Source organism: Ctenopharyngodon idella, chromosome 1 (genome assembly GCF_019924925.1).
Source record: "Ctenopharyngodon idella isolate HZGC_01 chromosome 1, HZGC01, whole genome shotgun sequence".
In the NCBI taxonomy this organism is placed as follows: Eukaryota; Metazoa; Chordata; class Actinopteri; order Cypriniformes; family Xenocyprididae; genus Ctenopharyngodon; species Ctenopharyngodon idella.
In genome coordinates this window covers 30,589,631-30,615,240 of record NC_067220.1, presented here as the reverse complement: position 1 = coordinate 30,615,240, position 25,610 = coordinate 30,589,631, and the positions used below count along the sequence as shown (strand labels likewise).

At 36.5% G+C, this 25,610-nt stretch overlaps 1 protein-coding gene across 1 annotated transcript in view; it reads right to left on the bottom strand.

The window, feature by feature from the left end:
• Positions 1-25,610, bottom strand: part of arhgap10 (Rho GTPase activating protein 10) — a 65,658-nt gene that overhangs the window by 10,598 nt on the left and 29,450 nt on the right. The window contains exons 7-20 of the mRNA XM_051909269.1: positions 24,206-24,310; positions 22,944-23,073; positions 22,722-22,828; positions 22,526-22,620; positions 19,441-19,522; positions 19,087-19,126; positions 18,871-18,939; positions 18,456-18,530; positions 15,170-15,254; positions 14,403-14,461; positions 12,235-12,340; positions 9,867-10,026; positions 6,426-6,564; positions 3,255-3,414 (exon numbers count right to left, since the gene is read on the bottom strand). Of these exons, the coding sequence (XP_051765229.1) occupies positions 3,255-3,414; positions 6,426-6,564; positions 9,867-10,026; positions 12,235-12,340; positions 14,403-14,461; positions 15,170-15,254; positions 18,456-18,530; positions 18,871-18,939; positions 19,087-19,126; positions 19,441-19,522; positions 22,526-22,620; positions 22,722-22,828; positions 22,944-23,073; positions 24,206-24,310 (1,412 nt within the window). The remainder of the gene's footprint in view (positions 1-3,254; positions 3,415-6,425; positions 6,565-9,866; positions 10,027-12,234; positions 12,341-14,402; positions 14,462-15,169; positions 15,255-18,455; positions 18,531-18,870; positions 18,940-19,086; positions 19,127-19,440; positions 19,523-22,525; positions 22,621-22,721; positions 22,829-22,943; positions 23,074-24,205; positions 24,311-25,610) is intronic.

The window sequence follows — 25,610 nt, the reverse complement described above, 5'->3', positions numbered from 1 at the left end:
AAAGGCACAAAACGATTTAAGACTAAACAAGAACTGAAAAACAAACACTGATCGACTGTGTTTAACAACTCAACACACCTCCTTTAAGTGTTGGTTACTGATAAACAATCTGTTAAATCTGTAAATCTAATAAGTACATGCAGTGTTGGATACATAGTGGTAGAAGACAAAACATGTCAAAAATTATATGATTGCACTGAGGGAAAGGATGAATTAATTTTCAAGTTTCCAAGTTTTTCACAATTTTTCATTAGCTATGTTTCCATCCACCTGTTTTTATGATATTTTGGGATATCGCATTAAAAAAAACCACTGAATGGAAATGCCAAAATGCGCATAAATTCTAAAAACGCGCATTAAAAAAACGTATGCGCTCAAATGAGTAGGATACATTTTTTATGTGAAAACACGCGCATAAACTATGATGGAAACACTTTTACCGAATAAATACTTTGATGCGTATCAAAGGGCCTGTTTAAACCTGGTCACTTCATGCGTTTTCTCTGATCGGATAGCTATCCGATCGTGAAAAGACCAGGTGTAAATGCCCTTCGAAACGCATTCGAGACGGATATAAATCCGATCGCTCAAACCACTTCAGGAGGTGGTCTGGGACGCATTCCAGTCAAAACTGAACAGGTCTAAATGCATCTGGTTGTTGAAACCACATATGTAACTTTAACTCCTCCCAAAAATACTAAAAAAAATAAACGTGTGAGCGCATGTTATAGGCTAAATAACAAGATATAGTCAGATATGACAGCGCTACTGCAGCACGCATAGCCGCATATGAGCAGCATGAGTATCTATTCAGCAAGACAACGCGCAAACTGCCGCAAATCAAACTGAAAGTAAGTCGCAGGCGCTCAAAACACAATCATCTTCAAGTAATGAGACTAAATGATCTTACCAGTGCTGTGGCCACGCTCTCTCCTATTGCGGTCTTTGATTTTGAAATTAGCAGATGATCAATAAAATGCAGCTCATATTTGTTGCTTTCGGTGACGTGAACTCTATGAAATCTGCATATAGCGCGGGAACTGAAGATCGGATTTATATCCGTTTTGCGGAGACACATTTATGTGGCCAAGTGTAAATGCAATCGTTTTGATAAATCAGATAGCTATCCGATCAGAGAAAACGCATGAAATAACCAGGTGTAAACAGGCCCAAAAAAGATATGACTTTGTGATGGCATAACTGGACCAACCAGCAGACCGATCTCGTTGCACAGCATCTGAAATGCTGATTTGGTCGTTCTGTAATGCCTGAGCAAGGTCTGTCATTAAAGTGGTTCTGTATAATTCCCTCTCAGAAGCGTTCACAAACACCAGGCATCTGAATGCAAGATAACATGACAGCGTTTATTGGGTTTTGTCTGCGCACTTTGAGGCGCAAGTAAATTTATTATATACAAAAATTATTATATACAGTGGCTTCTACTGCAGCAACTTCCATTTTTCTTAGTGATATTTAACGCCAGTTTATCAGGAAGTGACAAAGTTTTGTTCTCTTCAACTGACTGGATGGAAACAGTGCTTCATTCGCAAATGTTTTTTGTGATATTCCAAATTTGTGCACAAGTTAAATTCGCAACTTTGGATGGAAACATAATAATAATAGACTAATTACAGACTAATTACAGTTTAAAGTCCAGTGTATAAATATCTATGCATGCAAACACACACTGATCTAGCATGTATCTTTTGTATAAAGGATAACATTTTTCAAAATGATGTCAGTTGTGGATCCGCTGGATTAAAGAAACGTTATGTGCTGCAACACATTATCTCGAACAAGGCAAGAATACAATTAATGTCTCATCAATTACACAGTGGCCTGTCAACATCCAAAGCTTCATCAAATGTGATATAGCACAATTCAGCATTTATCCTGACCAGCTACAGCATCACTGTGATCTGTGCTCTTCTTCAAGGCCAGGGGCTGAGAGATTTACAGATAAACAGGTGACAACCTCGTGACATATGGACAGGAGTAGCTCTGTAAGCGACAGTGCCTGCTAGAAGGGTAAACAAGGCGAACATCTCTCTGTGTCAATAGTGTTTACGGGGTAGGGCTGTGGCCACCTGTCCCTCGGACAAACAGCAGGCAGGATTTACAGGCGAACAGGGAGCCGCTTCCTCTGATGGCAGAGAGTGGGAAACGGCAGGGAGAGAAGCAGAGGGTTACATAAGACCAGCGCCGTCTGCGCACAGGACCGCAGGCCAAGAAGAGAGAGCAGCATGTGATCAAAGAGTAGCTCTAATGGATATGGGGAAAGGGGGAATGTGAGCACATGAACGGGTAATTAAGAGATATAGGGGGTGCAGGAATGGATGGAGGTTGTGGTTTGTGGAAATGGGTGAGAACAAAATTCATCCAAATTTGGAGTGGAGCGATAGAAACAGTGAACAGATGTTTGGGCACATAAAGTTTATTTCCAGGTGACTCTGCAGAAAGTGGTGGGCCCCTATTAGGATTCAACACATGAGCCCCAGACAAATACACAGCATCTGAAGGGCTGTGAAAGAGCTGAGAAACCAGAGGCAAAACCTCTGGCAAATAACACTGGCACGGGATAAGACTCTCAGCCCAAGAACTAAATCAAGTTGACAAGCACAGGCTTGAGCTCAGAAACAGAACAAAATACCAACACTAAAAAATCTCAGGAAGTGAATAAGGTAGAGCTGAAGGGATGGTCAGGTTATGTCTACAACATATGCCATAGTTTTCTGCTATCAAATTCAAATTATTTTAAATAGCTAAAAATGTACAATAGATTAAACACATAATAGAGCTGCTTTTTTTTCTGACCTGTGTTATTTTAGTAGTATTTTATACTATTAAAGTTTTTACTATTACTTTGAATTGGCTATTATTTTTATATTTTCAGTTTTCATTTTAATTTTAGTTTAATTATTAGTAATTTTGTTATGTGCTTTTGTCATTTTTTTCTCTAATATTACTATATAGGTTTAGTTTATTTTTATTTCAGTTTTGGTTTTTATTGATTTTCCAGTTAGTAATTTTAATGCTTCAACTTATTTCATTTAGTTGCCAAGTTTTTAACCCGTTTTATTTTATTTAAGCTTTATCTCTATTAACAAAAATGTTTTAGTAGTTGTTTAGTAATGTTTTTACACTTCAAGCACTGTAGTCCACTTTAGACATTTTATATCTTTTTATACATTCAACACATGAACAATGCATATTATGACAAAAGTTTTGGAGAGAGGCAAGTCTTTGCTACATACCCGGTGCTCTCTGGCATGGATGTGCTAATGGTGGCATGATGATTCTTGGATTTCTCGGGGGGCGTTCCAGAGGCGTTCGAGGACTGGGAGGAGACCGATTCATCACTGCCCAATGATGTTTCATCATTACCCAGGGCTGGACTCTCAGAGGACAGAGAGACTGTCAGAGAAAGGGAGCAAGCAGCAAGAATCAGAAAGAATTGCAAGGAAGAAAATAATGTACAAAAGACAAAAAGAAAATGAGAATGAATAAGACATATATTGAGAGAAAGAGAGAGAGAGAGAGTGAGAAGAGAGAGCCATTTATGAGATCAATTCAGACTTAATGAATACATTATCTGAAAACTAAATCCATGGAAATGAGTTTGGTAAGTCTCTCCCTCTCTCTCTCTCTCTCTCTCTCTGTGTGTGTGTCTGTATGTGCGCTCTTGTGTTTGCTTGTATATCTGGTTGGGAAAAACTGAAGACTTAAAAGAAAAGCGAAGGAAAAAACAAAACAAAAACAAAAACAAAACAACGTCTGTGCCATTCCAGTTCAAGTACTTTGGTGTCTACTAAACAGTATTAGATAGTAGTTTAATTGAAACATTTAGAAACTTGGGGACACATTTTAAGAAATGCATTACATCTTGAACATGATTAAAGTTTTAGTAGTTTATTATTATTATTATTATTATTTTAAATAAAGTAAAACTCATGTTGGTTTTACATTTCCAGCACATTTAAGAGTGCCAAACTGCACATAAATTGAGGTGATATTTTGATTCTTTTCTCATCCTTTCTCATTCTTCATGCCATTGTAGACATTAATAGACATGTTTTGTTTTTGAACCTGACAGGTCGTTATTTGTTTTAACACTCTTGTGTAGCCAACCAGTGTGACTGTTACCATGTGAATTTAAGCCAAAAAATTCCTGTCCTGTATCCTAGTATTTTTTTTTTTTTTTTAATTGAGGTATATTTGTAATGGATTTATTTGTAATTGTTTGAAATTACAATTATTCGTAATTGTTTCTGCATAAAAAAGCAATGGATTTAGTGTAGTTTCCTACATAAATGCCCCATTCACATGTGAAATTAACACTTTCTCATGGGTTGCAGGTTTTGCTGTTGAGTCTAAGATAGTTTGCACTGCTCCATCCTTTAAAAACAGCCTCTTCTCAAAGCCATATTACATTGTAGCACCCCCAAATCTATAGTGAAATGTGCCACACACACTGATGAACTCTAAAAGACAAAATCAGGGATCTTGGTAAAAAACAGTCACATCGTTCAGAAAGCCAGACACATTCCTGTGTAACCATTTTAAAAGTCTACCATTTTCAGTTTATTTTACTGACAATAGACAGTAGTTGTGGACACTTACAGTATCAGCATGAATGCAGCATCACTACCTAAAGACAGATACAGATGCCTTCTTAAAGGCTGCATTTATTTGATCAAAAACAAAAAAAAACAATCAAAGAAATACTATTACAATTTAAAAGAATTGTTTTCTAATTTAATATATTTTAAAATGTAATTAATTCCTGCGCTGCAAAGCTGAATTTTCAGCATCATTACTGCAGTTTTCAGTGTCACATGATCCTTCAGCAATCATTCTAAAATGCTGATTTGCTGCTTAAGAAACATTTCTTAGTATTATGTTGAAAACAACTGTGTTGCTTAAAATTTGTGGAAATTGTAAAAACAAATTTTAAAATCCAGGATTCTTTGATGAAACGAAAGTAAAAAATACATTTTCGTAACAATCTATAAGTCTTCTTTACTATTATTTTTGATCATTTTAATGCATCCTTTCTGAATAAAAGTATTATTCTAAAAAAGAAAAAAATAAATAAATCTTACTGACCCCCAAAACCTTTTGAACAGTAGTATATAATTTATTCTGAAACCAAAAGTACCCAAACAACAGGGGAGATCACCAATATAAATTGTAAGTATAGTAATATAAGTAAAATAATATATAATAATAAGTACAGTATTTAGCTCAGGCTATCACATAAGGGTGGCCACACTTTTCACCCTACATTTTCCATATCCCACACAAAACTAAAATGCGGTCCTTCAACCCTGAAAATGCTGATATAGAGATTAATAATGATGGTTTGGCCTTTTCATGAATCCAGCATTAATACACACTTTTGTAGTTTTCCACCTTAGAGTGTTTGTTTTGGCATTGGCCACCTCCCCTTTCTGAATTAACATCCCAAAACACACATGGATCTCTACTAAACAAATAATCAGTGTTTGCTATCTTGTGTGGAAAAGTGTGGTAATCTGATCCTGAAAGCTGCAGCGTTTTCTAAACCCAACACTTTTTTGGAAAGCTTTGTGGCAATGTGCTAATTCACTTTGTGAAAAGAGCTAATACTAGTTTTAGTATACCTGCACAGCTGTAGTGTGGAAGACCAAGGGAAAGACATAAAAACCTATAATTAAAAACCATAATTCTTTAACTGAAAATTGAAACTGGCGATATGATCCGCTTTGTTCTATACTAAAAATAAAAATCCTTTGCTCAAAACCTAGCCTAATCCTGCATTGATCCCAGTCTGAAATTATTTCTGTTGGGTGGCATATCAAATCCAAATAGAGAACTGGGAGACACATTTCTAAGCAGTCCAGGGCCACTAAAGGATCAGTTACCTGCCTAAATATGGACTGGCAAACTACATCCTGTAGCACAGAGTGACAATGGGTAATCAGCATGTTTCAGTGGAGCAATACATCTGATTGCTCAGTGTGCAATAATAGACTTACATAGTCATGAACCCGACAAACGGTCAATGTCAAAAAAAAAAAAAAAAATGCAAACGAACTGCAAAAGCACTTCAATAAAAGGTGATTTTACCACCAGGTTTATCCAATGAACATTTACCTCTATGAGTCTCTTTAATATTAAAGAAGTAGTAATATCTTAATAATTTATATATTATATATCACATCTCCAGGCCCAGGCGGAATCTGCACAATTTCTTCCTAGTATTTTCTGCGATTTTGATGCAATATCTGTGAGAGTCTGTGTGGTTCTGCTTATCTTTCTCTTTCCGCTGATAAAGGCCCTATATTATGTCATTATGTATTTAACAGCAAATGTATATGACAACTATAATTCCTTGTGCTGTTTGTTTGACCTCACTGTGCTTAAACCCGATTAGTCTCTCATACCTGTTTGAATATCCAGCACCTGAGGGTTGTACACAGCCAGCGGGCGATTCTGGCGGCTGAGCCTCTTGGACTGTCTGGTTGGCGCAGAGAGGGGTGTAGTTGTTAAGCATGGAGAGCTGCTCGGAGCATCCCCGAATATCTAAAAGAACAAAAAGTTAGTTGGATTTTCTGGCTAGACTGAATATGTTGTGTGTGTGTGTAAAAATCAAAGTAAACAGTTTGTTTAGAGCCGATGCCTGCAGAGAAATAACAATGATTATGTATGCGACTGCGAATGTGTGGTGGAAAAAAACAAATAAAGATTCTGGATGTGCTCGAGACCTGTATGTTAAAGGAATAGTCAATCCAAACTCATATATTTCAAAACTTTCTGCCTTACGTGGAACACAAAATGAGATTTATAGTAGAATGTCATGGCTGCTCTTTTCAATATAGTGAATGGCGACTACGACTGTCAAGCAAGTTTTTCAAGGAAAGAATTACATGGAATAAAAATTTAATTTCACTCCGTTCCTCACTCAAAAGTAATGATGCACCAAACAGGAAACCAAAACCGAAAATTTGGACAGTTGGGTAATTGAACTTTATGCTGGGTGTCGTGTTCTCAGGTGATACATTAAACCAGTCGTAGTAAAGTTCATTGGCAACAAGCCTCTCAATTTTTCAGTTGAACAAATTTTACATATTGCTACTCTAGCATCATTTTTGGTCACGATGAGACTGATTTCATTTGCTGTCTCACTAGTTGAGATGTGGCCACTCATCTCCAGTGAGAAATCTCACCTTTTCATGCTGAACTTGAAGTCCATAATGGATGCAACTGTTTCTTCCTGTGGCCTCATGAGTGTGGGGCCAAACACTACACCCGTGTCCTTGGAGAAGCGCTAATTAAACTAAATTATTTTGGTCAATGATTTCAGCCCTTCAAAACCATTTCTGCTGAAAATTCTTTTTTCCCTTTTTTTTTGTTTTTTCCTTCAGCTAAATTTTTTTCAGCTGCTGAAATTTTGGTGCATCAAAAGATATCATTTGACTTTAGAGCACACAGAATACAGGACATAACTCATATGCATCCAATTTGTGAAGCTTTTATGGTGCTTTTTAGAGCTTAAAAGTCATGACAACAGTCAGCCATCAGGCAATGTCAGGCCACAGTTGAGCATCTGTCGGCCTAGTTTTTGTGGCGTTTTCTGCACCGTTGGCACTAGTCAGACCCCTGCCGGGTATGTTGAGCATGTTGAATCGCTAGCAGGGCCTGTCGGTGAATGAGATCATTCTGATTGGCTGTTCAGCTTAGCGAACCAGTCCACGAATATAAAAACTGACGTGATGAAAGCAAGCAAACAACGAAGCTACAGCTTTGTTTACAGTTTGCACAGCTGCAGTCCTAGCTCTTTCCTTTTTGAATGATAGATACAGACTACTGCCACCTGCTGGTTATTTCCACTCAGGTGCAGAACGTAAGTGCTTGTTGGCTGTTGTCTTTGGGGTGTGTTCAAGCACAACTTTTTTCCCCAGATGCAGGCGACACCACAGTCTGCTTTCGTCGGTGCTAGTTCTTTGATATTGGTTTGGTGTTTCTGGACTTTTATCACCATTTACTTGGAAGAGAGCAGCATGAACATTTTTCAACACTTCCTCTTTAGTGTTCTACGGAAAAAGGACAATTAAAAAGTTTTTGAAAAGATATAAAAATTAGTAAATAAATAAATGACATGTTTTAGGTGAACTTTCCCTATATAAGAGGTGTTTGCAAGCTTCATTAACAGCAACAGGCATCAAAAGACCTCCGATGGGAGTTAAGCCTAAATAAGATAACCCAAGCACATTTCCCAGTTGATTGTGAGAAGCTCAAACTGACATGCATATGAATAAGTGGCAGCCGTTCAGTGACAACACAGGAAACATGTTTTCATAATAGCGTCGGCTTCATTATAGTCATGCAGTGTTTACATCTGAACCCCAGACGGGCAGTTTGAGTGACGGAGGTTAACAGAAGTGTGGAAGTCTCGACAGGGATGAACAAAGGAATGAGGGAGCTGGAAATCTGATACCGCTGTGAAATTCTGCAGACGACAGCAAAGCTTGCTCTCTCTCTCTCTCTCTCTCTCTCTCTCTCTCTTTTTCCAACTCAGTCTTTGCCCATTCCCCTCTCTCACTCTCTCAGACTTTCTTCCTCGTCTTTCTCCATCCAGCTCTGCCTCTCTCTTGTTACCCTCTCACCCCTCTCTCTCTCTGTCTCTTTGCCCTCAGTCTACACACTTCCCCCTCGTCTCTTCTTTGTCTCGCAACTTTTCCAACTACTCTTTCTATCTCTCGCTACAGATGGACCTGAATGCAAAACACTGTCTGTTGAGTGCATCTGGGGGTATCAGCAGTCTGGAGAGGAGCTAATCAGTCTGCTGCTCTGCAGAGTCATTCCTTCTGAATCTCAACACTTTGCCCACTTATTTTAACTTACCTCAAAACAACATCAAGGTCATACGCAATATCATTTTGTCTAGGAACGCTGTGTATTAAACATTAATCTGCCCATCGATGGAATTTTGGATGCTGCTTCAGAGTGCTTTTCAGAACACACACACACACACACAAAAAACATTGAAAATTTGCATAATTCTTTTACATACACTAAGCACAAATACTGAAGTGAGTACTAATGTTGTAATGGGTAATAAAACAACCATAATGTTCACAACATCTCGCTTGGCCTCATGTATGTCTCTTAAAACTGTGTATGATAAATACAAACAAATTCCCCTCTTGTTCTGTCAACATTTAATTATTCAAATAATAATAATAATAATAATAATAATAATAATAATTATTATTATATTATCATTTTTATTTCAAGGTCAGTTTACAAAAGAGAATATGAAACACTGAAAATGTAATCAGATTAATAGATCCTAGTGTTTATTTTGAATACAGAACTAAAATATGATCATTGGTCACAACATTGCGCATAGTAGGAAAGCAATTCATCAGCCTGTTTCAAATGTAGGCTAAATAATTTAGAGATTATGAAATAATCTCACTCTTTCTCCCTTTGTCCCTCAAAATGAACCCCATTTTAGGATTAACCAGATTACTGACAACTAAAGCTGATTAAATCAGTGTTTTAACCTGTATTTTAGTCAAATGACTATGGTGGTCCAACTGTATTTGAGCCATCAGAAAGAGGAGCTAACTGAGCAGCGTTCAGTCAAAACACACATGGCTCCCCCTCCTGACTGTGAACAGAAGTACACCAAACTCTGCATGGACATACCTAATTGAAAAGCTCAAAATCAAACATTGTTCATATAAATACATTTCACTTTCTGTCTGCTGTCCGTAATGAGAAGAGTTACTAGCTGTGTCTTTAAACCTAGCAAGCTGCAAACCTAGACAACATTTTGGGCTGCTCACTAGTTTTAGTTCTCCAGTGTGAAGTCTCACCTTTTCATGCTGTTCTATGAGAATCTCCACCACAATGTTCTGGAACTTGAGGTCCATAATGGCTGCAACTGTTTCTTCCTGTGGCCTCATAAGCGTGGGGCCAAACACTACACCCAGGTTCGCCACTGTCATCAGGTTTTGTTTGCTGTTGGCAGCAACACTACACACACACACACACACACACACACACACACACACACACACAAAAGTTATCAAGTTATGATCAAATGAACAGGAAAGACATACAATACTGCATATTATTTATTTAGGGGAGAGATAACGAGTACATTGCATTTATTTGCATTTGCATTATTTGTTTTGATTGTGAGACTAGATGTAGTTACCCTCCTATTACAAAGATTCCTTAGAGACAACCTTTAGTCTCACTGCTTTGCATACTTGCTAAATTTACTCTGGTTGTGTTAATTATAGACAAAATTGCAAAATAAGAGAGAGGTGGGTAAAAGCCATTACCCAAATGACTTTCATCAGGGAGGGGAGGGTTGGCAGCATGTCAAAAACGCTAATTTTTATTTTTTATTTTTTTAACTGCATGCTCGATGACTCAAATATCATTTTTCACCCTTTTGGCTATTAGTCTAACAGTTGAAGTTTTAGCCAAACTTCTTTACTCATTACATTTTCCATGTAGGTCAATTTTTTAAAACATCTGAAAGCGTAACCTTACTACCCTTTGGATAAGAAACAAATCATTCCTTTCTAGGTCACGATAAAAAACAGTCTGTCAAATACTTACTTCATTTGGATCATTTGACTCAGAACCTGGTGCGTTTTCTCTTTTTAGTTTGATTCATGTAGGCATATACTGTATGAACATAGTAATTAAATTCAGATCAAACAAAAACAACAACAAACACCGGTCCAAGACCACCTTGAGGAAACCTTGAACACATTTGGTGAGAATGCACTTTGATTACAGTAAGTACACTACCGTTCAAAAATTTTGAGGTCAGTAAGTTTTTTTTTTTTTTAAAGAAATGAATACTTTTATTTAGCAAGAATTAATTAAATTGATCAAAAGTGATAAAGACATTTACAGTATAATGCTACAAAAGAGTTGTAGAACAATTAAACTCTGTTCTTTTGAACTTTAATTTCATCAGAATCCTGCAAAATGTACGGTTTCTACAAAAATATTAAGCAGCACAACTGTTTTCAACATTGATAATAATAAGAAATGTTTCTTGAGTGCAAAATCAGCATATTAGAATGATTTTTAAAGAATCATGTGATGCTAAAGACTGGGGTAATGATGCTGAAAATTCAGCTTTGCCATCAAAGGAATAAATTAAATTTTAAAATATACTGAAATGAAAAACAGATATTATTAATTGCATTAATATTTCAAAATATTACTGTCTTCACATTGTTTTTTGATCAAATAAATGCAGCCTTGGTGAGCATAAGAGATCTCTTTCAGAAACATATTCATCTTAGAAAAAATGTATCTTACCTACACCAAACTTTTGAACAGTACTGTATACCTAATAGAACTTTGGAATAAATAAATAAATAAATATACTTTCTTAAGATATATGTCACAGACAGAAAGCAATTAATCACCTCTCTTATTCCATTTAAGATAACATGTCAACATTTGGCTTTTTCCTCTCCATATCTGATGGGTGTGCAACTGCGCCAACTCCTAAAGCATTTTGCGAGTGCTGGAGTGGATGGAAGAGGAATTTAGTGGCGGATAACCTGAATTTAATTTCCAATTGCACATCCTTGGCTGCCAGCAAATCCCACTCTATATTTTGAGGAAACGCGGCTGCCCAGTCACTGATTGCCGGAGGTTAGAGAGATTATGCGCTTATCTTCAATTTGCTTACATTCACATTATATAAAAATGTGAGGCCTGAGGTAAAGCCTTGTAATGGTAGCGAACATTCTTTAGAAATATCTTACCCGATCTAATCTCTTACAGAAAGCTGTTGCATAACTCTAAGTGGGCAGTTGTTGGATGGAAAGGGGAGGGTAAAGGCTTGTTCTCTCTAGAAAAAAATAAATAAATGTTGATCTAGATAACAGCATGGAGACTTTGAAAGTCCATGTGGAGTCGTCTCTTTGCTCAGTCTCTTTTCTCTCCAGAGTGCTGTCTGCTTGTTTGCTATGTTGCTCAGCAACAGAGGAAGCCTATGGACGTTTCTACTGGTGCTGCTTCTAAGAAAGGTGTGTGTTTGTATAGTAAAGGTAAGCACAAAAGAGAGAAAGTAAGTTAGAAATAATGAGGGGAAAAAAGTGTCTGATGGCCGAGAGAAGTAAAAGGTTGGAGAAAGAATAGAGAGAATGTACACAAAAAATTGTGTATACAGAGAGAAAGAGAGACAAACCAGTTTCCACTCACTTGGCGAGATGCTTGGTAACCAGACTGAGCACTAATCTGTTCCTCTCTGGCAATTTATGAACCAGACAGTGAATGGCTTGAACTCTAGATTCTGGACTAGCACTCTCTGTGTAGACCAAAAAAAAAAGAAAGTTAAAGACATTACGAAACATGCAGTATCACAGTATTTACACTGATATTCACTTTTACAAAAAACAGTTATACCAGTTTTAAATTCTGCACTACATGTACCATCAGTATCTGATCCATTAGTTTCTTAAAGACTGAATACAAGCACTACCAGTCAAAAGTCTGGACACACCTGGCTGAATTTGTTTCCATAAACCTACATGTAAATGTGTATGCTTAAATGTTTGGAATTAGTTTTGTGGACAATTATTTTTTAATAATAAAACATCAAAAAATGGTTTAAAGAAGCAGCCCAAGATTAAGCTCAAAGTTAGTCCAGGAAATGAATTAAAATATATTTTTAGTTTGTTTAAATTTTCTTTTGGTTTCAAAATACCTGCCAAACTTCCGATCCTTTCAAGCTTTGATGTTTTATTATTAAAATGTTAAAATGGTAAATGGCTGGTGTAATCAATGTTATTTTGTATTATTTATATACAGGGGTTGGACAAAGAAACGGAAACACCTGCTTTTAGACCACAATAATTTATTAGTATGCTGTAGGGTCTCCTTTTTTGGCTAATACATTATCAATGTGTCTTGTGAATGACACATACAAGTCCTTTACAGTGGCCAGAGGGATTTTTAGCCATTCCACTTCCAAGAACAGTTACCAGGTCACTATGTGATGCTGGTGGAGGAAGACTTTTTCTGGCTTGCTCCTCCAAAATACCCCAAAGTGGCTCAAAACTATTTAGATCTGGTGACATGAGATGTTCAACTTAACTTTTATGTTCATCAAACCATTCTGTCACAAGTCTTGCTGTCTGTATTGGTGCACGGCACTCCCTTTAGGGTACAATCTTTGAACCATTAGGTGCACATGGTCCTCCAGAATGGTTTGGCAGTCCTTGGCAGTAATGCGCCCATCAAGCACAGTAGGGGATGCCATGATATTGCCACCCAAACCATCACTGATCCACCCGTGCTTCACTCTGGGAATGCAACAGTCCAAGTGTTAAGCCTCTTTAGGGCTTCTCCACACCGTAACTCCCACGGATGTGGGAAAGACAGTGAAGGTGGACTCATCAGAGAACAACACGTTTCACATTGTCCACAGCCCAAGATTTGCATTGTTTGCACCACTGAAACCAACATTTGGCATTGGCACGAGTGACCAAAGGTTTGGATATAGCAGCTCAACCATAAATATTGACTCTGTGGAGCTCCCGACGAACAGTTTTGGTGGAAACAGGAGAGTCAAGGTACACATTTAATTCTGCGGTGATTTGGGCAGCTGTGGTTTTATTTGATTTTATGTGATTTTTTTTTTTTTTTTAATACAATCCGGGTGAGTACCTGGACAGCTTCCTCCTGTGTCGACAGTTACTTCTGCTGGATGTGGTTCGTGGTGGTATGCCGACATTATACTGGATACCATAGCCCTCGATACACCACAGAGACTTGCTGTCCTGGTCACAGATGAGCCAGCAAGACAATTTGTCCTCTGATATGTCTCCCATTATGTTGTGTGGATTGCAATATTTTATGTACAGCTGTGCTATTGCTCTGCTAAATTCAACCTTCACACTCTGCTCTTACTAATGGAATGTAAAAATCAGTGAAGTCTGGCCACCAGACCACTCATATATAGACGTTTCATTGTCCAACTCCTGCATAACAATAGTTTTTATTATAATTTTAATTTTTCTTTTATTTTTATATTTTAAATTTTTATGTTAATTTTTGTGATGTTTTTCTTTTTAATAAGTTTTGTTTTTAATTTAATAATTTAGCCATGTGTTTTTGTAATTTTTATTGTCTTACAACACCTATCATAACCTACGACAACCTTCTCAGGACAACCATCTTTTGCCGATGTCATTTTCATATTTCAGATGTTTTCATATTTCAGAATACTTTTGACAAGCATTAACCCCCCTTTATAGTTTCACAAATCATAAGCTCACCGACATGCACATATTGTAATTTTATGGCATTTGTTGAGTAATTGATTGAGTATTGCTTGATTATTGTCTAAGCAAGGACAAAGACCTTACTTGCAGGGACGATGAACTCCTTATACAGCTCGTATGTCATTAGTGGCTCTGGAAGGCTCCTTGAAAGAGAGAAGGAGAGATTTATCGGCTTTATTGGGCATTATTATATACACAACACCATGATTAATGTGGCTGATCACTGCAAGAAATTAGATGAGCACACAAACACACATACACACTGTGATGATAACCAAGTTCATCTGAAGGTATTTCGCTCAGTCTCTGGCACACGTCCCAGCACCGTGAGCCCAAAATGAGCCCAGCACACCAATATCATTCATACTTGTAGTGGAGTACAAAGACAAAACACACACACAACTCTTGCTGCTGTGTTACAAAAGCTGCCTTGTGCTACTCTATAGTTACACATCAATTACAAAAAATAATTAAAAGCAATACTAATTAAATGTTGAAATATACAGCATGGAATTATATTTTGTCACTAAAATGAATGTCCCAGTGTGAAATTCATAAAAAAAATAAAAAAAACCCTGACATTTCACATGAACACATTTATCCTTGATACTTTTATTTGAGATTCAATTCAATGTATAAATGAAGAGGCCCATACATTTCTTTCTGAGGATTCACACTTTAAGTTAGCTTTAAACTTAAGTTTCTTTAGAAACAAGCGAGTGGCTTAAGGCTGAATAGACGTGGTGTATTCTGTCAAATTACAATCAGTACATTCAGGGAAAGCATATATAGAAACTATGATGTGTTTATTATCTGTAAACAGAAATGGAAGGTAGAAATTACAAACTCACCTCAGGTAAAGCTTTAAAGCACTGGTGATGGTTTTGACGTCCCAGTCCTCACTGACTGCTAAATCTATTTCATTGCTCTTCTCATCTACAGATCACAAGACAACAAATAATTTAAATTCAAATACTCTTTAGTAGAGGGCAAAAACAGCAATAACAAAAAACTACGGTTGTGGTATAAATAACTGCACAGTTGTGTCAGGGCACATTTTGCACAGAAAAAACAAAACAAAAAACAATGCAATTTGAATAGTCTTACATGCTCATCAAAACTGAATTTGATGGCTGCACAGTGAAAACATTAATATTGTGAAATATTATGTTTCTAGTTTAATATATTTTAAAATGTAAGTTATTCCTGTGATGAAAAATCAGAATTTTGAGCAGCCATTACTCTGTGACAGTGTCACATGATTCTTCAGAAATCATTCTATTATGTTGATTTGGTGCTTAAGAAACCTAAGTGCTTTTTTTTTTTTAATCAATGTTGAAAGCAGTTTTGCTGCTTAATATTTTTGTGGAAACTGATGCATTTCCCAGGGATTTATTTGAAATATAATTTTTAAAGTATTCATTTTAAACGGCTTTTACACTTTTGAAGAACTGACACTGACAATCACTTCTCTGTCTGGTTGTTACCATGGTAATGTCTGAGTGTGTTTTTATATAACAGTAGATAATCAAAAATATCTAAAGGTTACTTATGTACAACATTTTAGTCATTTAATTAAATTCATACTCAATCAAACCTGAGCAACAGTTTGAACCATTTAGTGTTATTTGCAAAGGCATATAAATATTCTCTGTCCTAGACTGCAAATCTGAGTCAAGTCGCTGAATGTCGCAACCTTCTCCAACCTGTACTAAGTCTCCCTGACCAACATGCCTGTGATGATGATGGGATGGCATTGTTTATTACTCCACTGAGAAACCAAAGTGTATTTGCATTTTATAATGTATTCTGCTGTTGACGACACAAACTGCAGAGAAGAGACTGAGAGAGACACATTATCTCTTTCCCAGTTCTGCTCTCTTTTAAAACACTGATATTCTATACCCTCACCTCAACCCTCAGCCTGGAATACACATATACACCAACTTGAAACTACTGTTGAAAAGTTTGGAGTAAAAATATTTTTTTAAATATTTTTAAAATAAGTTTCACAGTAAAACTGTGAAATATTACTGCAAACTTAACTTATTTTAATATTCCATTTATTGATGTGATGACAAAGCTGAATTTTCAGCAGACATTACTCTAGTCTTCAGTGTTCAAGAAACTGATTTGGTGCTCAAGAAACATTTCTTATTATTATCAATGTTCAAAGAAAGTTAAAATACCAGAATTTATGTGAAACAGAAATCTTATATAAACAAGTATTCATTTATGTCATTAATATGGGCTGTTTAACGAGTTAAAATGAACACAATTCATTCCTGTAGCTACGCTAATCCTTTTTCATCAACTTCCTCTGCCTTGTTTTATAAGTTCACGCAATTTGCTATTGACAGAGGTTTGACCACTCTAAATAAAGGCAAAGTTAAATGTGACACATATTATAATGGCCTTGTGTGATTATTTTAATTTAATTGTGACTGTGATTATTTTGTTTAAACTAGAAGTTGTTATAAGATTGATTATGTTCTGCAATTGTTGTTAATTAATGATAAATAACAACAGACGCATGGCCTCCAATGGCTTATTGCTTTATTAAAATGACACGTCAACTACCTGAAACTTCAACCAGTGTTCCTGTGAGCACAATGGGTCCTCAAGTGTTGCGAGCGCACCGATACAGAGATCTTTTTAGCACCCTGTGGTTTCATCTTAACACTCAATTTGCATTCTACCGACATCTCAACACAACATAATGTATGCTCATCCTCCTGAGTCAGTTTGGTGAGAAAGAGTCTGTCAAGAAAACAAATATAGCAATTGGAATAGGCATAGAGGCGTTATGATTATATCGCCGTGGCACTGATTCATCTGGATACTAACGTATGGTATTATGTTTCTGATTTCTTTGCAAAGGTTTACTTACATAATCCTACATCATTAATAAAAAGATCATAATGCATAGTAATAATTGTAATTGTGTAGACCTTAAAAGACCTTCTGGTATCATTTATTCATCCTAAAATTGTTCCAAACCTGTATGCATTTCTTTCTTCTGTGGGACACAAAATAATACCTATATATTGAAGAATGTTGGTAACCAAACAGTTTAGTTTCCAATTGACTTTCACTGTATGGACAAAAAATAGAATGGAAATCAATTGGGACCAAAACTGGTTACCAACATTCTTCAAAATATCTTCTTTTATGTTCCACAGAAGAAAGAAATGCATACAGGATGGAACGACAAATGATGAATAAATGATTTTCATTTTTGGGTGAACTGTCCCTTTAAATAAAGAAAATGGGTGGATATAATCCAGCAACTGCAAAGCATGTTAATGGCAGTGCTCTGAATTTGAAAATGAGATGGATAGTTGGTTGTGCTCTGGACATTTGGCAGGTTTTAAGTTCATGAACCAACTACAGGGCTCAGGCTGTTCTCAGATGAGGACAGTGGATCCGTATAGAGTGTTAATGGCTATTAGACTCTGGAGTGGCTGAGTTCATGTAGCAGCAGGGGCTCAGGCAGCCTGCCGACTCGACACAGCGTTTAGCATTCAGAGCAGAGAGATACCAGCTCATGCTACGACTGCAGGAGAGAGCGTGCGAAAGAAAGAAAGAAAGAAAGAAAGAAAGAAAGAAAGAAAGAAAGAAAGAAAGAAAATCATGGGACAGGAGCATAAGGGAGATGATGATAGAGTGAGAGAGCGTGATCATATCGTGTTGGGTATTCGGGAGAGGCGAAATAGGATCAAGGAAAAGTGACAGAGAGAGAAAGAGAAAGAGAGAGAGAGAGAGAGAGAGAGAGAGAGAGAGAGAGAGAGAGAGGGAGGGAGGGAGAGAGAGAGGGAGGGAGGGAGAGAGACAGAGAGAGAGAGAGAGAGAGAGAGAGAGAGAGAGAGAGAGAGAGAGAGAGAGAGAGAGAGAGAGAGAGGGAGGGAGGGAGGGAGAAAGTGTCCGGAAATCTGATTGCCTGCCTGCAGTAATAGAGTCAGGTGTCACCTAAAGGACAGGACAAAGGGACATGCAGACAGACACCAGACAAGATGAATGTCTGACTGCCAATGAGACTCAATAGGACACTGGCTCTAGATACAATTACAGGACTTCAAAGAAAATCACCTAAATCTGACCAACAATTACAGACCTATCAAATAAGGCTCAACTTACCAATCATTAAACTGAGAAGCTTCTGCACTTTTGAACTGACTCCAACCACTCTGTACAGACCCTGATCATTAATACCTGCAAAAATAATAATAATAATAAAAAAACAATAGCAGTTAGGTACTATATACTCATCCCAGCTGATCTGGAAAACTAAATACGAGCACAATAAGCTTTTTCTGTATTATCCTGAATGAAACAACAGGTTGTTGGTTTGGGCTGAGAACAACTGCTAGATCATTCTGCTCTCTAGTGTTCAGAGGGTGTTACTACATTATGTAACCTATAGAAGGTTTTAGACTTCATTACTTTATAATACACTGTAAATAATGCCTGATATGTTTTTATATCCATAATACTCTGCTGTTACTTTTAAGTATATGATTTTCACATATATTGAAACATTATTGGGAGTTACCTCTGGCTTCAATGGCGTTTATTGAATTTTTCACAAAGCTTATTCCCACGTCATTCAACTGGGCATCAACTATGGAATACACACAGATCATCCATCACAATACAGCAATAAATACAAGCATACAAATAGTTTTTTTATTTGTTTTAATTTTTTTATTTTTTCTGCATAAGCACTATAACTAAGGGTAATTTTTGATATTAATTTGAGTTCACTTACTTCCTCTTTCTCTTGAATGTGTCCGGTTGAGATACTGCATCTGTGTATGAGAGATAAACATCAGAAAACACAAACCAGACCAGCATGAAACACATAACACCAAACAGAACAGAATTTATATCAAACAAGAGACTATTACTGATCATTAAAACACTTTGAAGTAATACACTACCATTCAAAAGATTTTTTTTTATGTTGTAATGTCACCAAGGCTACATTTATTTGATGAAAAATACAGTAATATTCTGCAATATTACTACAATTTAAATTAACTTCAGGTTTTGTCAAATGAGAATCAGAGAATTGTTTTGACTGAATATAGCTGTAGGGAGTTGAAGAGAGGGATTGACGCACCGGTTCTTTTCCTCCCATCGCATGCATCCAGAATCTGTGGTCATCTTCTGAGAGTGCCTGGACCGTCAGCACTGTGCCCGGTCTAGAAAAAAAAACAAAACAACAACAACAGCGTTTCTATTATTTTAAGGCTGTGCCTCTGTATCAGACACTGAGTCCTGTTGAGGGCACATGCTTTGAGGTGTATGAGTTTATGAAGAGAATAAAAGTCACCACATTATTACATACAGAGCAGTCCCTTCAGCAGCGAGTATTATTTTTTACATACAGGAGAAAAGCACACATGCAGCTTTTATGGTGCAAATCTGGGGTGTCTATTACTTTTTTTTTTTTATTGACTGTTCAAGCAATTCGAAATGGACAAAAATCAAGTCTAAGCCTACATTTTTTTTTCTTGTTGAATATCCTTTTCACTTGGAAATACATTGAATTATGGAAATCAAAGGCATACTCATTTTGAGATTAAGTCATCTCCTAATTTGGAAACATTCTGATGTGCTATTCAAAAGATTCCACAAATCAGCCTCATGATGCACACGATTAGCATTCATCATACACTCTGCCCGGGTCAGCTTTGATTAATGAGGGCTCTGAGTGTATCCTGGATGATCAAAATATTTAGATTTTCTTTATCCTCTAACATAGGAGATGCAATGCCAATGAATCTCATTTGTCCCACACTCATGCTAAACCCCAACAGTTTCAGAGGGATTTACAGTCCTTTTGTTTTTCTTTTCTTGTTTATTATCACCCAAAGACTAATTTTGTGGGACTTTTCAAAGGGGTCATAAAATGCATTTTCAGATCTTTAAATTATGTTTCTGGCAGTTAGCTTATGAAGTTAGCAAACTTTTTTGCATCAAAAAAAAATTGTATTTAAAAAAAATAAATAAATAAAAAAATTTCCATCCTTATTTTCACTCTGTCACAAACACTTGGCGAACTGATTGGCGAACATCACACCATATCCACACCCTCCCCCACAGCATGTGTGACGTGTTTTGATGGTCGAGGTGGCCAGCACTGTAATAGAGCTGTATATATTTGAGCAAAAGTCAGATAAAAAAAGATCCAATGCAACCACAATGACTGCCTCTGAAGAGAAATACTTGCCACTCCTGTAGCTTTCCAACCCTCTACGCACACCTTAGCAATAGAATCGCCATTGGCTAGTAAATTTTTTAGTTTATTCGCCAGACTGAATATAATATATATTAATATATCCCTCTACAGCACAGCGGAAAGTTTTCTTAAGCCCTATATTTAGTACATGTTTCTTTAAATGATTGGACCAATTAGAAAAGTCAAAAAGTACCAAAGAACAGTCCAGTAAGGTGTGGGAGTCACTATCAAGCACCATTTAAAGGTGGGACTTACTTTTCTGACACATGGTCACAGGAGCACATGGTGTGAGAAGAAGGTTATTTTAAGATTATTTGCTTTAGTAATCTTATTTAAAATGACATGAACTGTACATAAAAAATCTGTGTTTGTGTATGAAGGTGTAGAGAAGCCTTTTGTCAGGTTTTATGAAGCATGTTCAGAAATGAACAATGTTGTGCGACAAGGATGTCTTGGACAATACCTCACCGCAAATAATGTGTGACAAGAAGGGAAGATGCAGGGTTCCTGTGTTCGCAGGAACACCCAAAGTGATGTGCAAAAAGTGTAACGTACACCTATATTTAACAGCAGAGAAGAACTGCTTTTTGAAGTTTTATACGGAGTGAAATCTCATTACATGAAGTACATTATATGACATGACACAAACCTATGCCTGTATCAAATCCAATATATCAATGTTTCAAGTGTTTTTCCCTTTTTACTTAATGATTTTCTTGACATTTTTGAAAAAGACCTGTGATTTTGTATTGCTCTCTGAGCATTGTCTTATGATTATAAACGATCATTTTCTTTATGATTCTGTACCATCGTTGCACAACAGGCAACAAAAAAATATTTTGGGGTGGGGGGAGAGTAGGGGGTCAAAAAATGTTTTATCAATAAAATGTTCCAAAATGAACCAAGAAATTATGTGGAATATATATATATATATTTTTTTTCACGTGCCATCAAAATGTGTGCAGTAAAGGTGTAATATATATATATATATATATATATATATATATATATATATATATATATATATATAAAAAGTATCTGACAGAAGTGAGTACACCCCTCACTTTTTTATATCTTTTCATGTGACAACACTGAAGAAATGACACTTTGCTACAATGTAAAGTTAGTGAGTGTACAGCTTGTATAACAGTGTAAATTTGCTGTCCCCTCAAAATAACTCAACACACAGCCATTAATGTCTAAACCACTGGCCACAAAAGTGAGTACACCCCTAAGTGAAAATGTTCAAATTGGGCCCAAAGTATCAATATTTGTGTGGCCCCTTAGCGGTTATAAATTCACTGTAAACCACGGCTTCTTGGGGCTTATTCCTTTATTACATGTAGTGCGTCGATTCTGCGTGGTATGTAAGACTCCCGCTCTCTCTCTTTGCGTGCATGTGTGTGTGAACTTATACTTAGCCTCTAACTAACACACATTTGCGAGAAAAATCTAAGAATTTATTAGTCATTAATAGCCAATGGCCATTGTATTTGGCCACTTGCATTGTAGAGGGCTGCTTTCAATACAAGATATTTGAAAAAAACTGGCACCTTGTTGAGAATAATTAAGAAAAGAGTCTGTTGTGAAATGAGATGAACAAACAAAAACCATCTTTCAATGCTTCAATCACTCAGGCATGCTTAAACTTAAAACATGCATTTGTAATAGTTTGATCACTTGGAAGGGTATGCACAGTTTTTGGAGGTGCAGTTTGTCTACATCCAGGAACAGAACAACTTCTGATGGTTTTACTCAACAGCAGTACCACTCTTGAGATCGGTGGACAGACATGAGTTGTTAAGAGCACATATCCTTGGTTTACATATGCATGTTAAGCTGCGTGTAGAGGGAAAATTGTGACATCACGAAATGGGTGATTTTAACTCCTGCCATTTCAGAAGGTATGAAGTTTTTTATGCGTAAATAGCCTAAATTGTAACTGGGGACATGTCCAACATACCGATCTGTGATCTCTATGTCTAGGCAGAACCTCCTGTCAAGTGTGTCTGTGGTTTTGCGGACACAAGACTTCAGTGTAACAGAGTCTGTCTCACCCTGAAAGCATACAGAACATTCTGTGAACAGCAGATCAGCAATACATTTATATTTTATGAAACATTATCAAGACTAATGTATCATGTGGGATGAGAGCTTACAAGTTTCCCGCCTGATCTCTGGTCAAATGTTTTCATGTGTAGAATTTTTTGTTCTTTGACAAACGTGCAATAGCGTTTCACCCAGCTGGATCCAAAAGGAGGAGGTCCTGCAGAAATAGCAATAACTATCGTTAATGCAACCAGCAAGGCACAGGATACATGACAGTCAGTAAAATGTAATAGGCAACCCCAGAGTTACATCATAAAAATTGTCTTTCTTACGTTTCTCCTGCATGTAAAGATATCCCTCGCTGCTGATGGGGCTGGTCTGTCTGTACTCCTGTGGCGACTCTTTGATTCTCTTCAATAACTCGTACACCTCAGAGCGTGTGCCCTCAAAACGACTCCGTGTCTGAAAGCAGAGGCACAAACATAAAATAATAGAAACATAACAAAATACCTCAAACACTGATAAAGTTTTATGAATTCTGTGAGGGCCTGGTAACTGGGAATTTACACTGATGTGTTTTTTTATGCATTGAGTAATTTCCCAGTGTACTCCAAAGATTTTGGGAATCTCATCGATGAGATGAGATTCATCTCATCGTTCTAATCCATGTTTTCAAGCCATACATCCTCAGAACTCTGACCCTGACAATCACAACTCATTTACAACTGATTGAAAACAAAACACCAGCGAGGACACTGACGTGGTCCAATCAAATAGGACGGGGGAGGAAGCCGGCTCTCAAACTTCCGGCTTAGAAGTTAAACACAATGGAAGGTCAATGCAAACAAAGGCCTTTAAGTTTCCCTTGGAAACCTTGGCCCTCTCAAAACGCTGATGTATCCTGTCTTGTGTCCTGATCTCACCATCATCGAGTCTGTCTGTGATTACATGAAGAAACAGATGAAACTGAGACAAACTAAATCCAGAAGAACTGTGGCCGTATCTCCAAGACGCCTGAAGAAATCTTCATGCAAAGTTACTTCAAAAATGATGCTCAAGTGTACCTGAACAAAAGCTGTTTTAAACGCAAAGGGTGGTTACACCAAATATTGATTTGATTTAGTTAATAGTAGTTAATTGATAAATAAAATCTATTTATGACAGTATTTTTGAAAGCACTCTCACTTTTAGTGCCTAAAACTCTTCACAGTACTGTATCTTTGCAGGTTGGTTTCTTCAAGCGTCTTGGAGACACGGCCACAGTTCTTTTGGATTTAGTTTGTTACAGTTTCATCTGTTTCTTCATGTAATCACATGGTGGTGAGATCAGATCTGTACCAACTGTAGTCAGACTCCTTGTGTATTCAAAAATCTCACTGGATTATTACAATTAATGGCAAAAATGAATGTTTGGAAATATAAACTGATATTTCCTACTGACACACTACAGCAAAAGATATAAATAACTGGCTTAAAAACATTTTTTTTTTTTTTTGACATGCCTAAACCTTTTGCACAGTAGTGTATATATACATATATACAAGCATATATTTATATGTTATAACATTATGACATTTTTTTTTTTTTTACTTACATTCTGAATATTAATTTGAAGAGCCTTTTTGTAATGGTCAAAATCTTTGGCCAACTCATATCCCTGATGATAGAAAGTAAATACAGTCTGAAAGAATGCCAGCATCTGCACAAGAGAGAGAGAGGGGAAGAAGGGAATGAGGAAAAAAAATAAAAAAAAATAGAACTACGTATATACCCTAGGACAGACATTAACATGTTCATATAAGATTTTGTGTCTGCATCTCTATGTGAGGTCAAAGAGTCAAAAAAAAACACTGTTTTATAAAACTAGAAAGGCATACAGGCATCCATAGACTGGAAAACTTAAATTTATCAGGTTAATATTTGCTCTGCTAAAAACTCACTAAGCCAGATTCCATATAAAGGATACTAATTTGCTTATGCACACTATCAAATTGTGTGTGCAAGTCGTAGATGAATTAGTGAGAATCCGAGCCCAAATAGACCCACTTGCAAATGGCATGGACGCACCCATATTTAAAAGAGGCTTTTGTGTGTGGTAATTGTACCAAATGTAATCACGCTACACTTATGTTTAAAAATCTGGGGTCAGTAAAAAAAAAAAAAGAAAGAAAGAAAAATAAAAATTTCATATAGAAACTTTATACAATGTAACTGTGTGTGTGTGTGTGTGTGTGTGTGTGTGTATATATATATATATATATATATATATATATATATATTAAAATAATTTAATAAAAATTAAAATAAATAAATAAAAATAGCGCTTTCCACAGAAATATTAAGCAGTGAAATAGTTTATAAAAATAACAGCATTTATAAAAATAATTGAGATTCTTCAGCAGCAAATCAGCATATTCAAATGATTTCTGAAAGATCATGTGACATTGAAAACTGAAGCAATGATGCTGAAAATTCAGCTTTGCCATCACAAGAATAAATTATTTTTTAGTTTATATGTAATCAGAACACAGTAAATTGTAATGTCACAATATTACAGCGTTTTGTCCTTAGTGTTTTTAATCAAATAAATGCAGCCTTGGTGAGCATAACAGACTACTGTAAATAGGGTTACGGTTAACAATATTATTATGTTGTAACTTATCTGTATATACATAGGGCCAGATTTACTAAACAGGGCAAATTAGCGTGATAGCGCAATTCCAAAAAAAGCGCAGATGGGAGTGGAAAGTTCTCGTGTGATTTACTGACGACACGCTAATTAAAGAACACAGACGCAGCCGGATCATTTCCATAATGACAATGCAATCTACCAACAGCAGCTGTTAGTAAATCTGGCCTATAGTGTCCAGTTTTCATTTTATAATTAAAGTGACTTTTATTTTTCATTTTCAATTCAGTTTTGTTTAATAAAATTTGCAAACTTACAACATGCCAAAGAAATAGTAAGTGTATTATGCCAGTATGCCATTCCAAACATA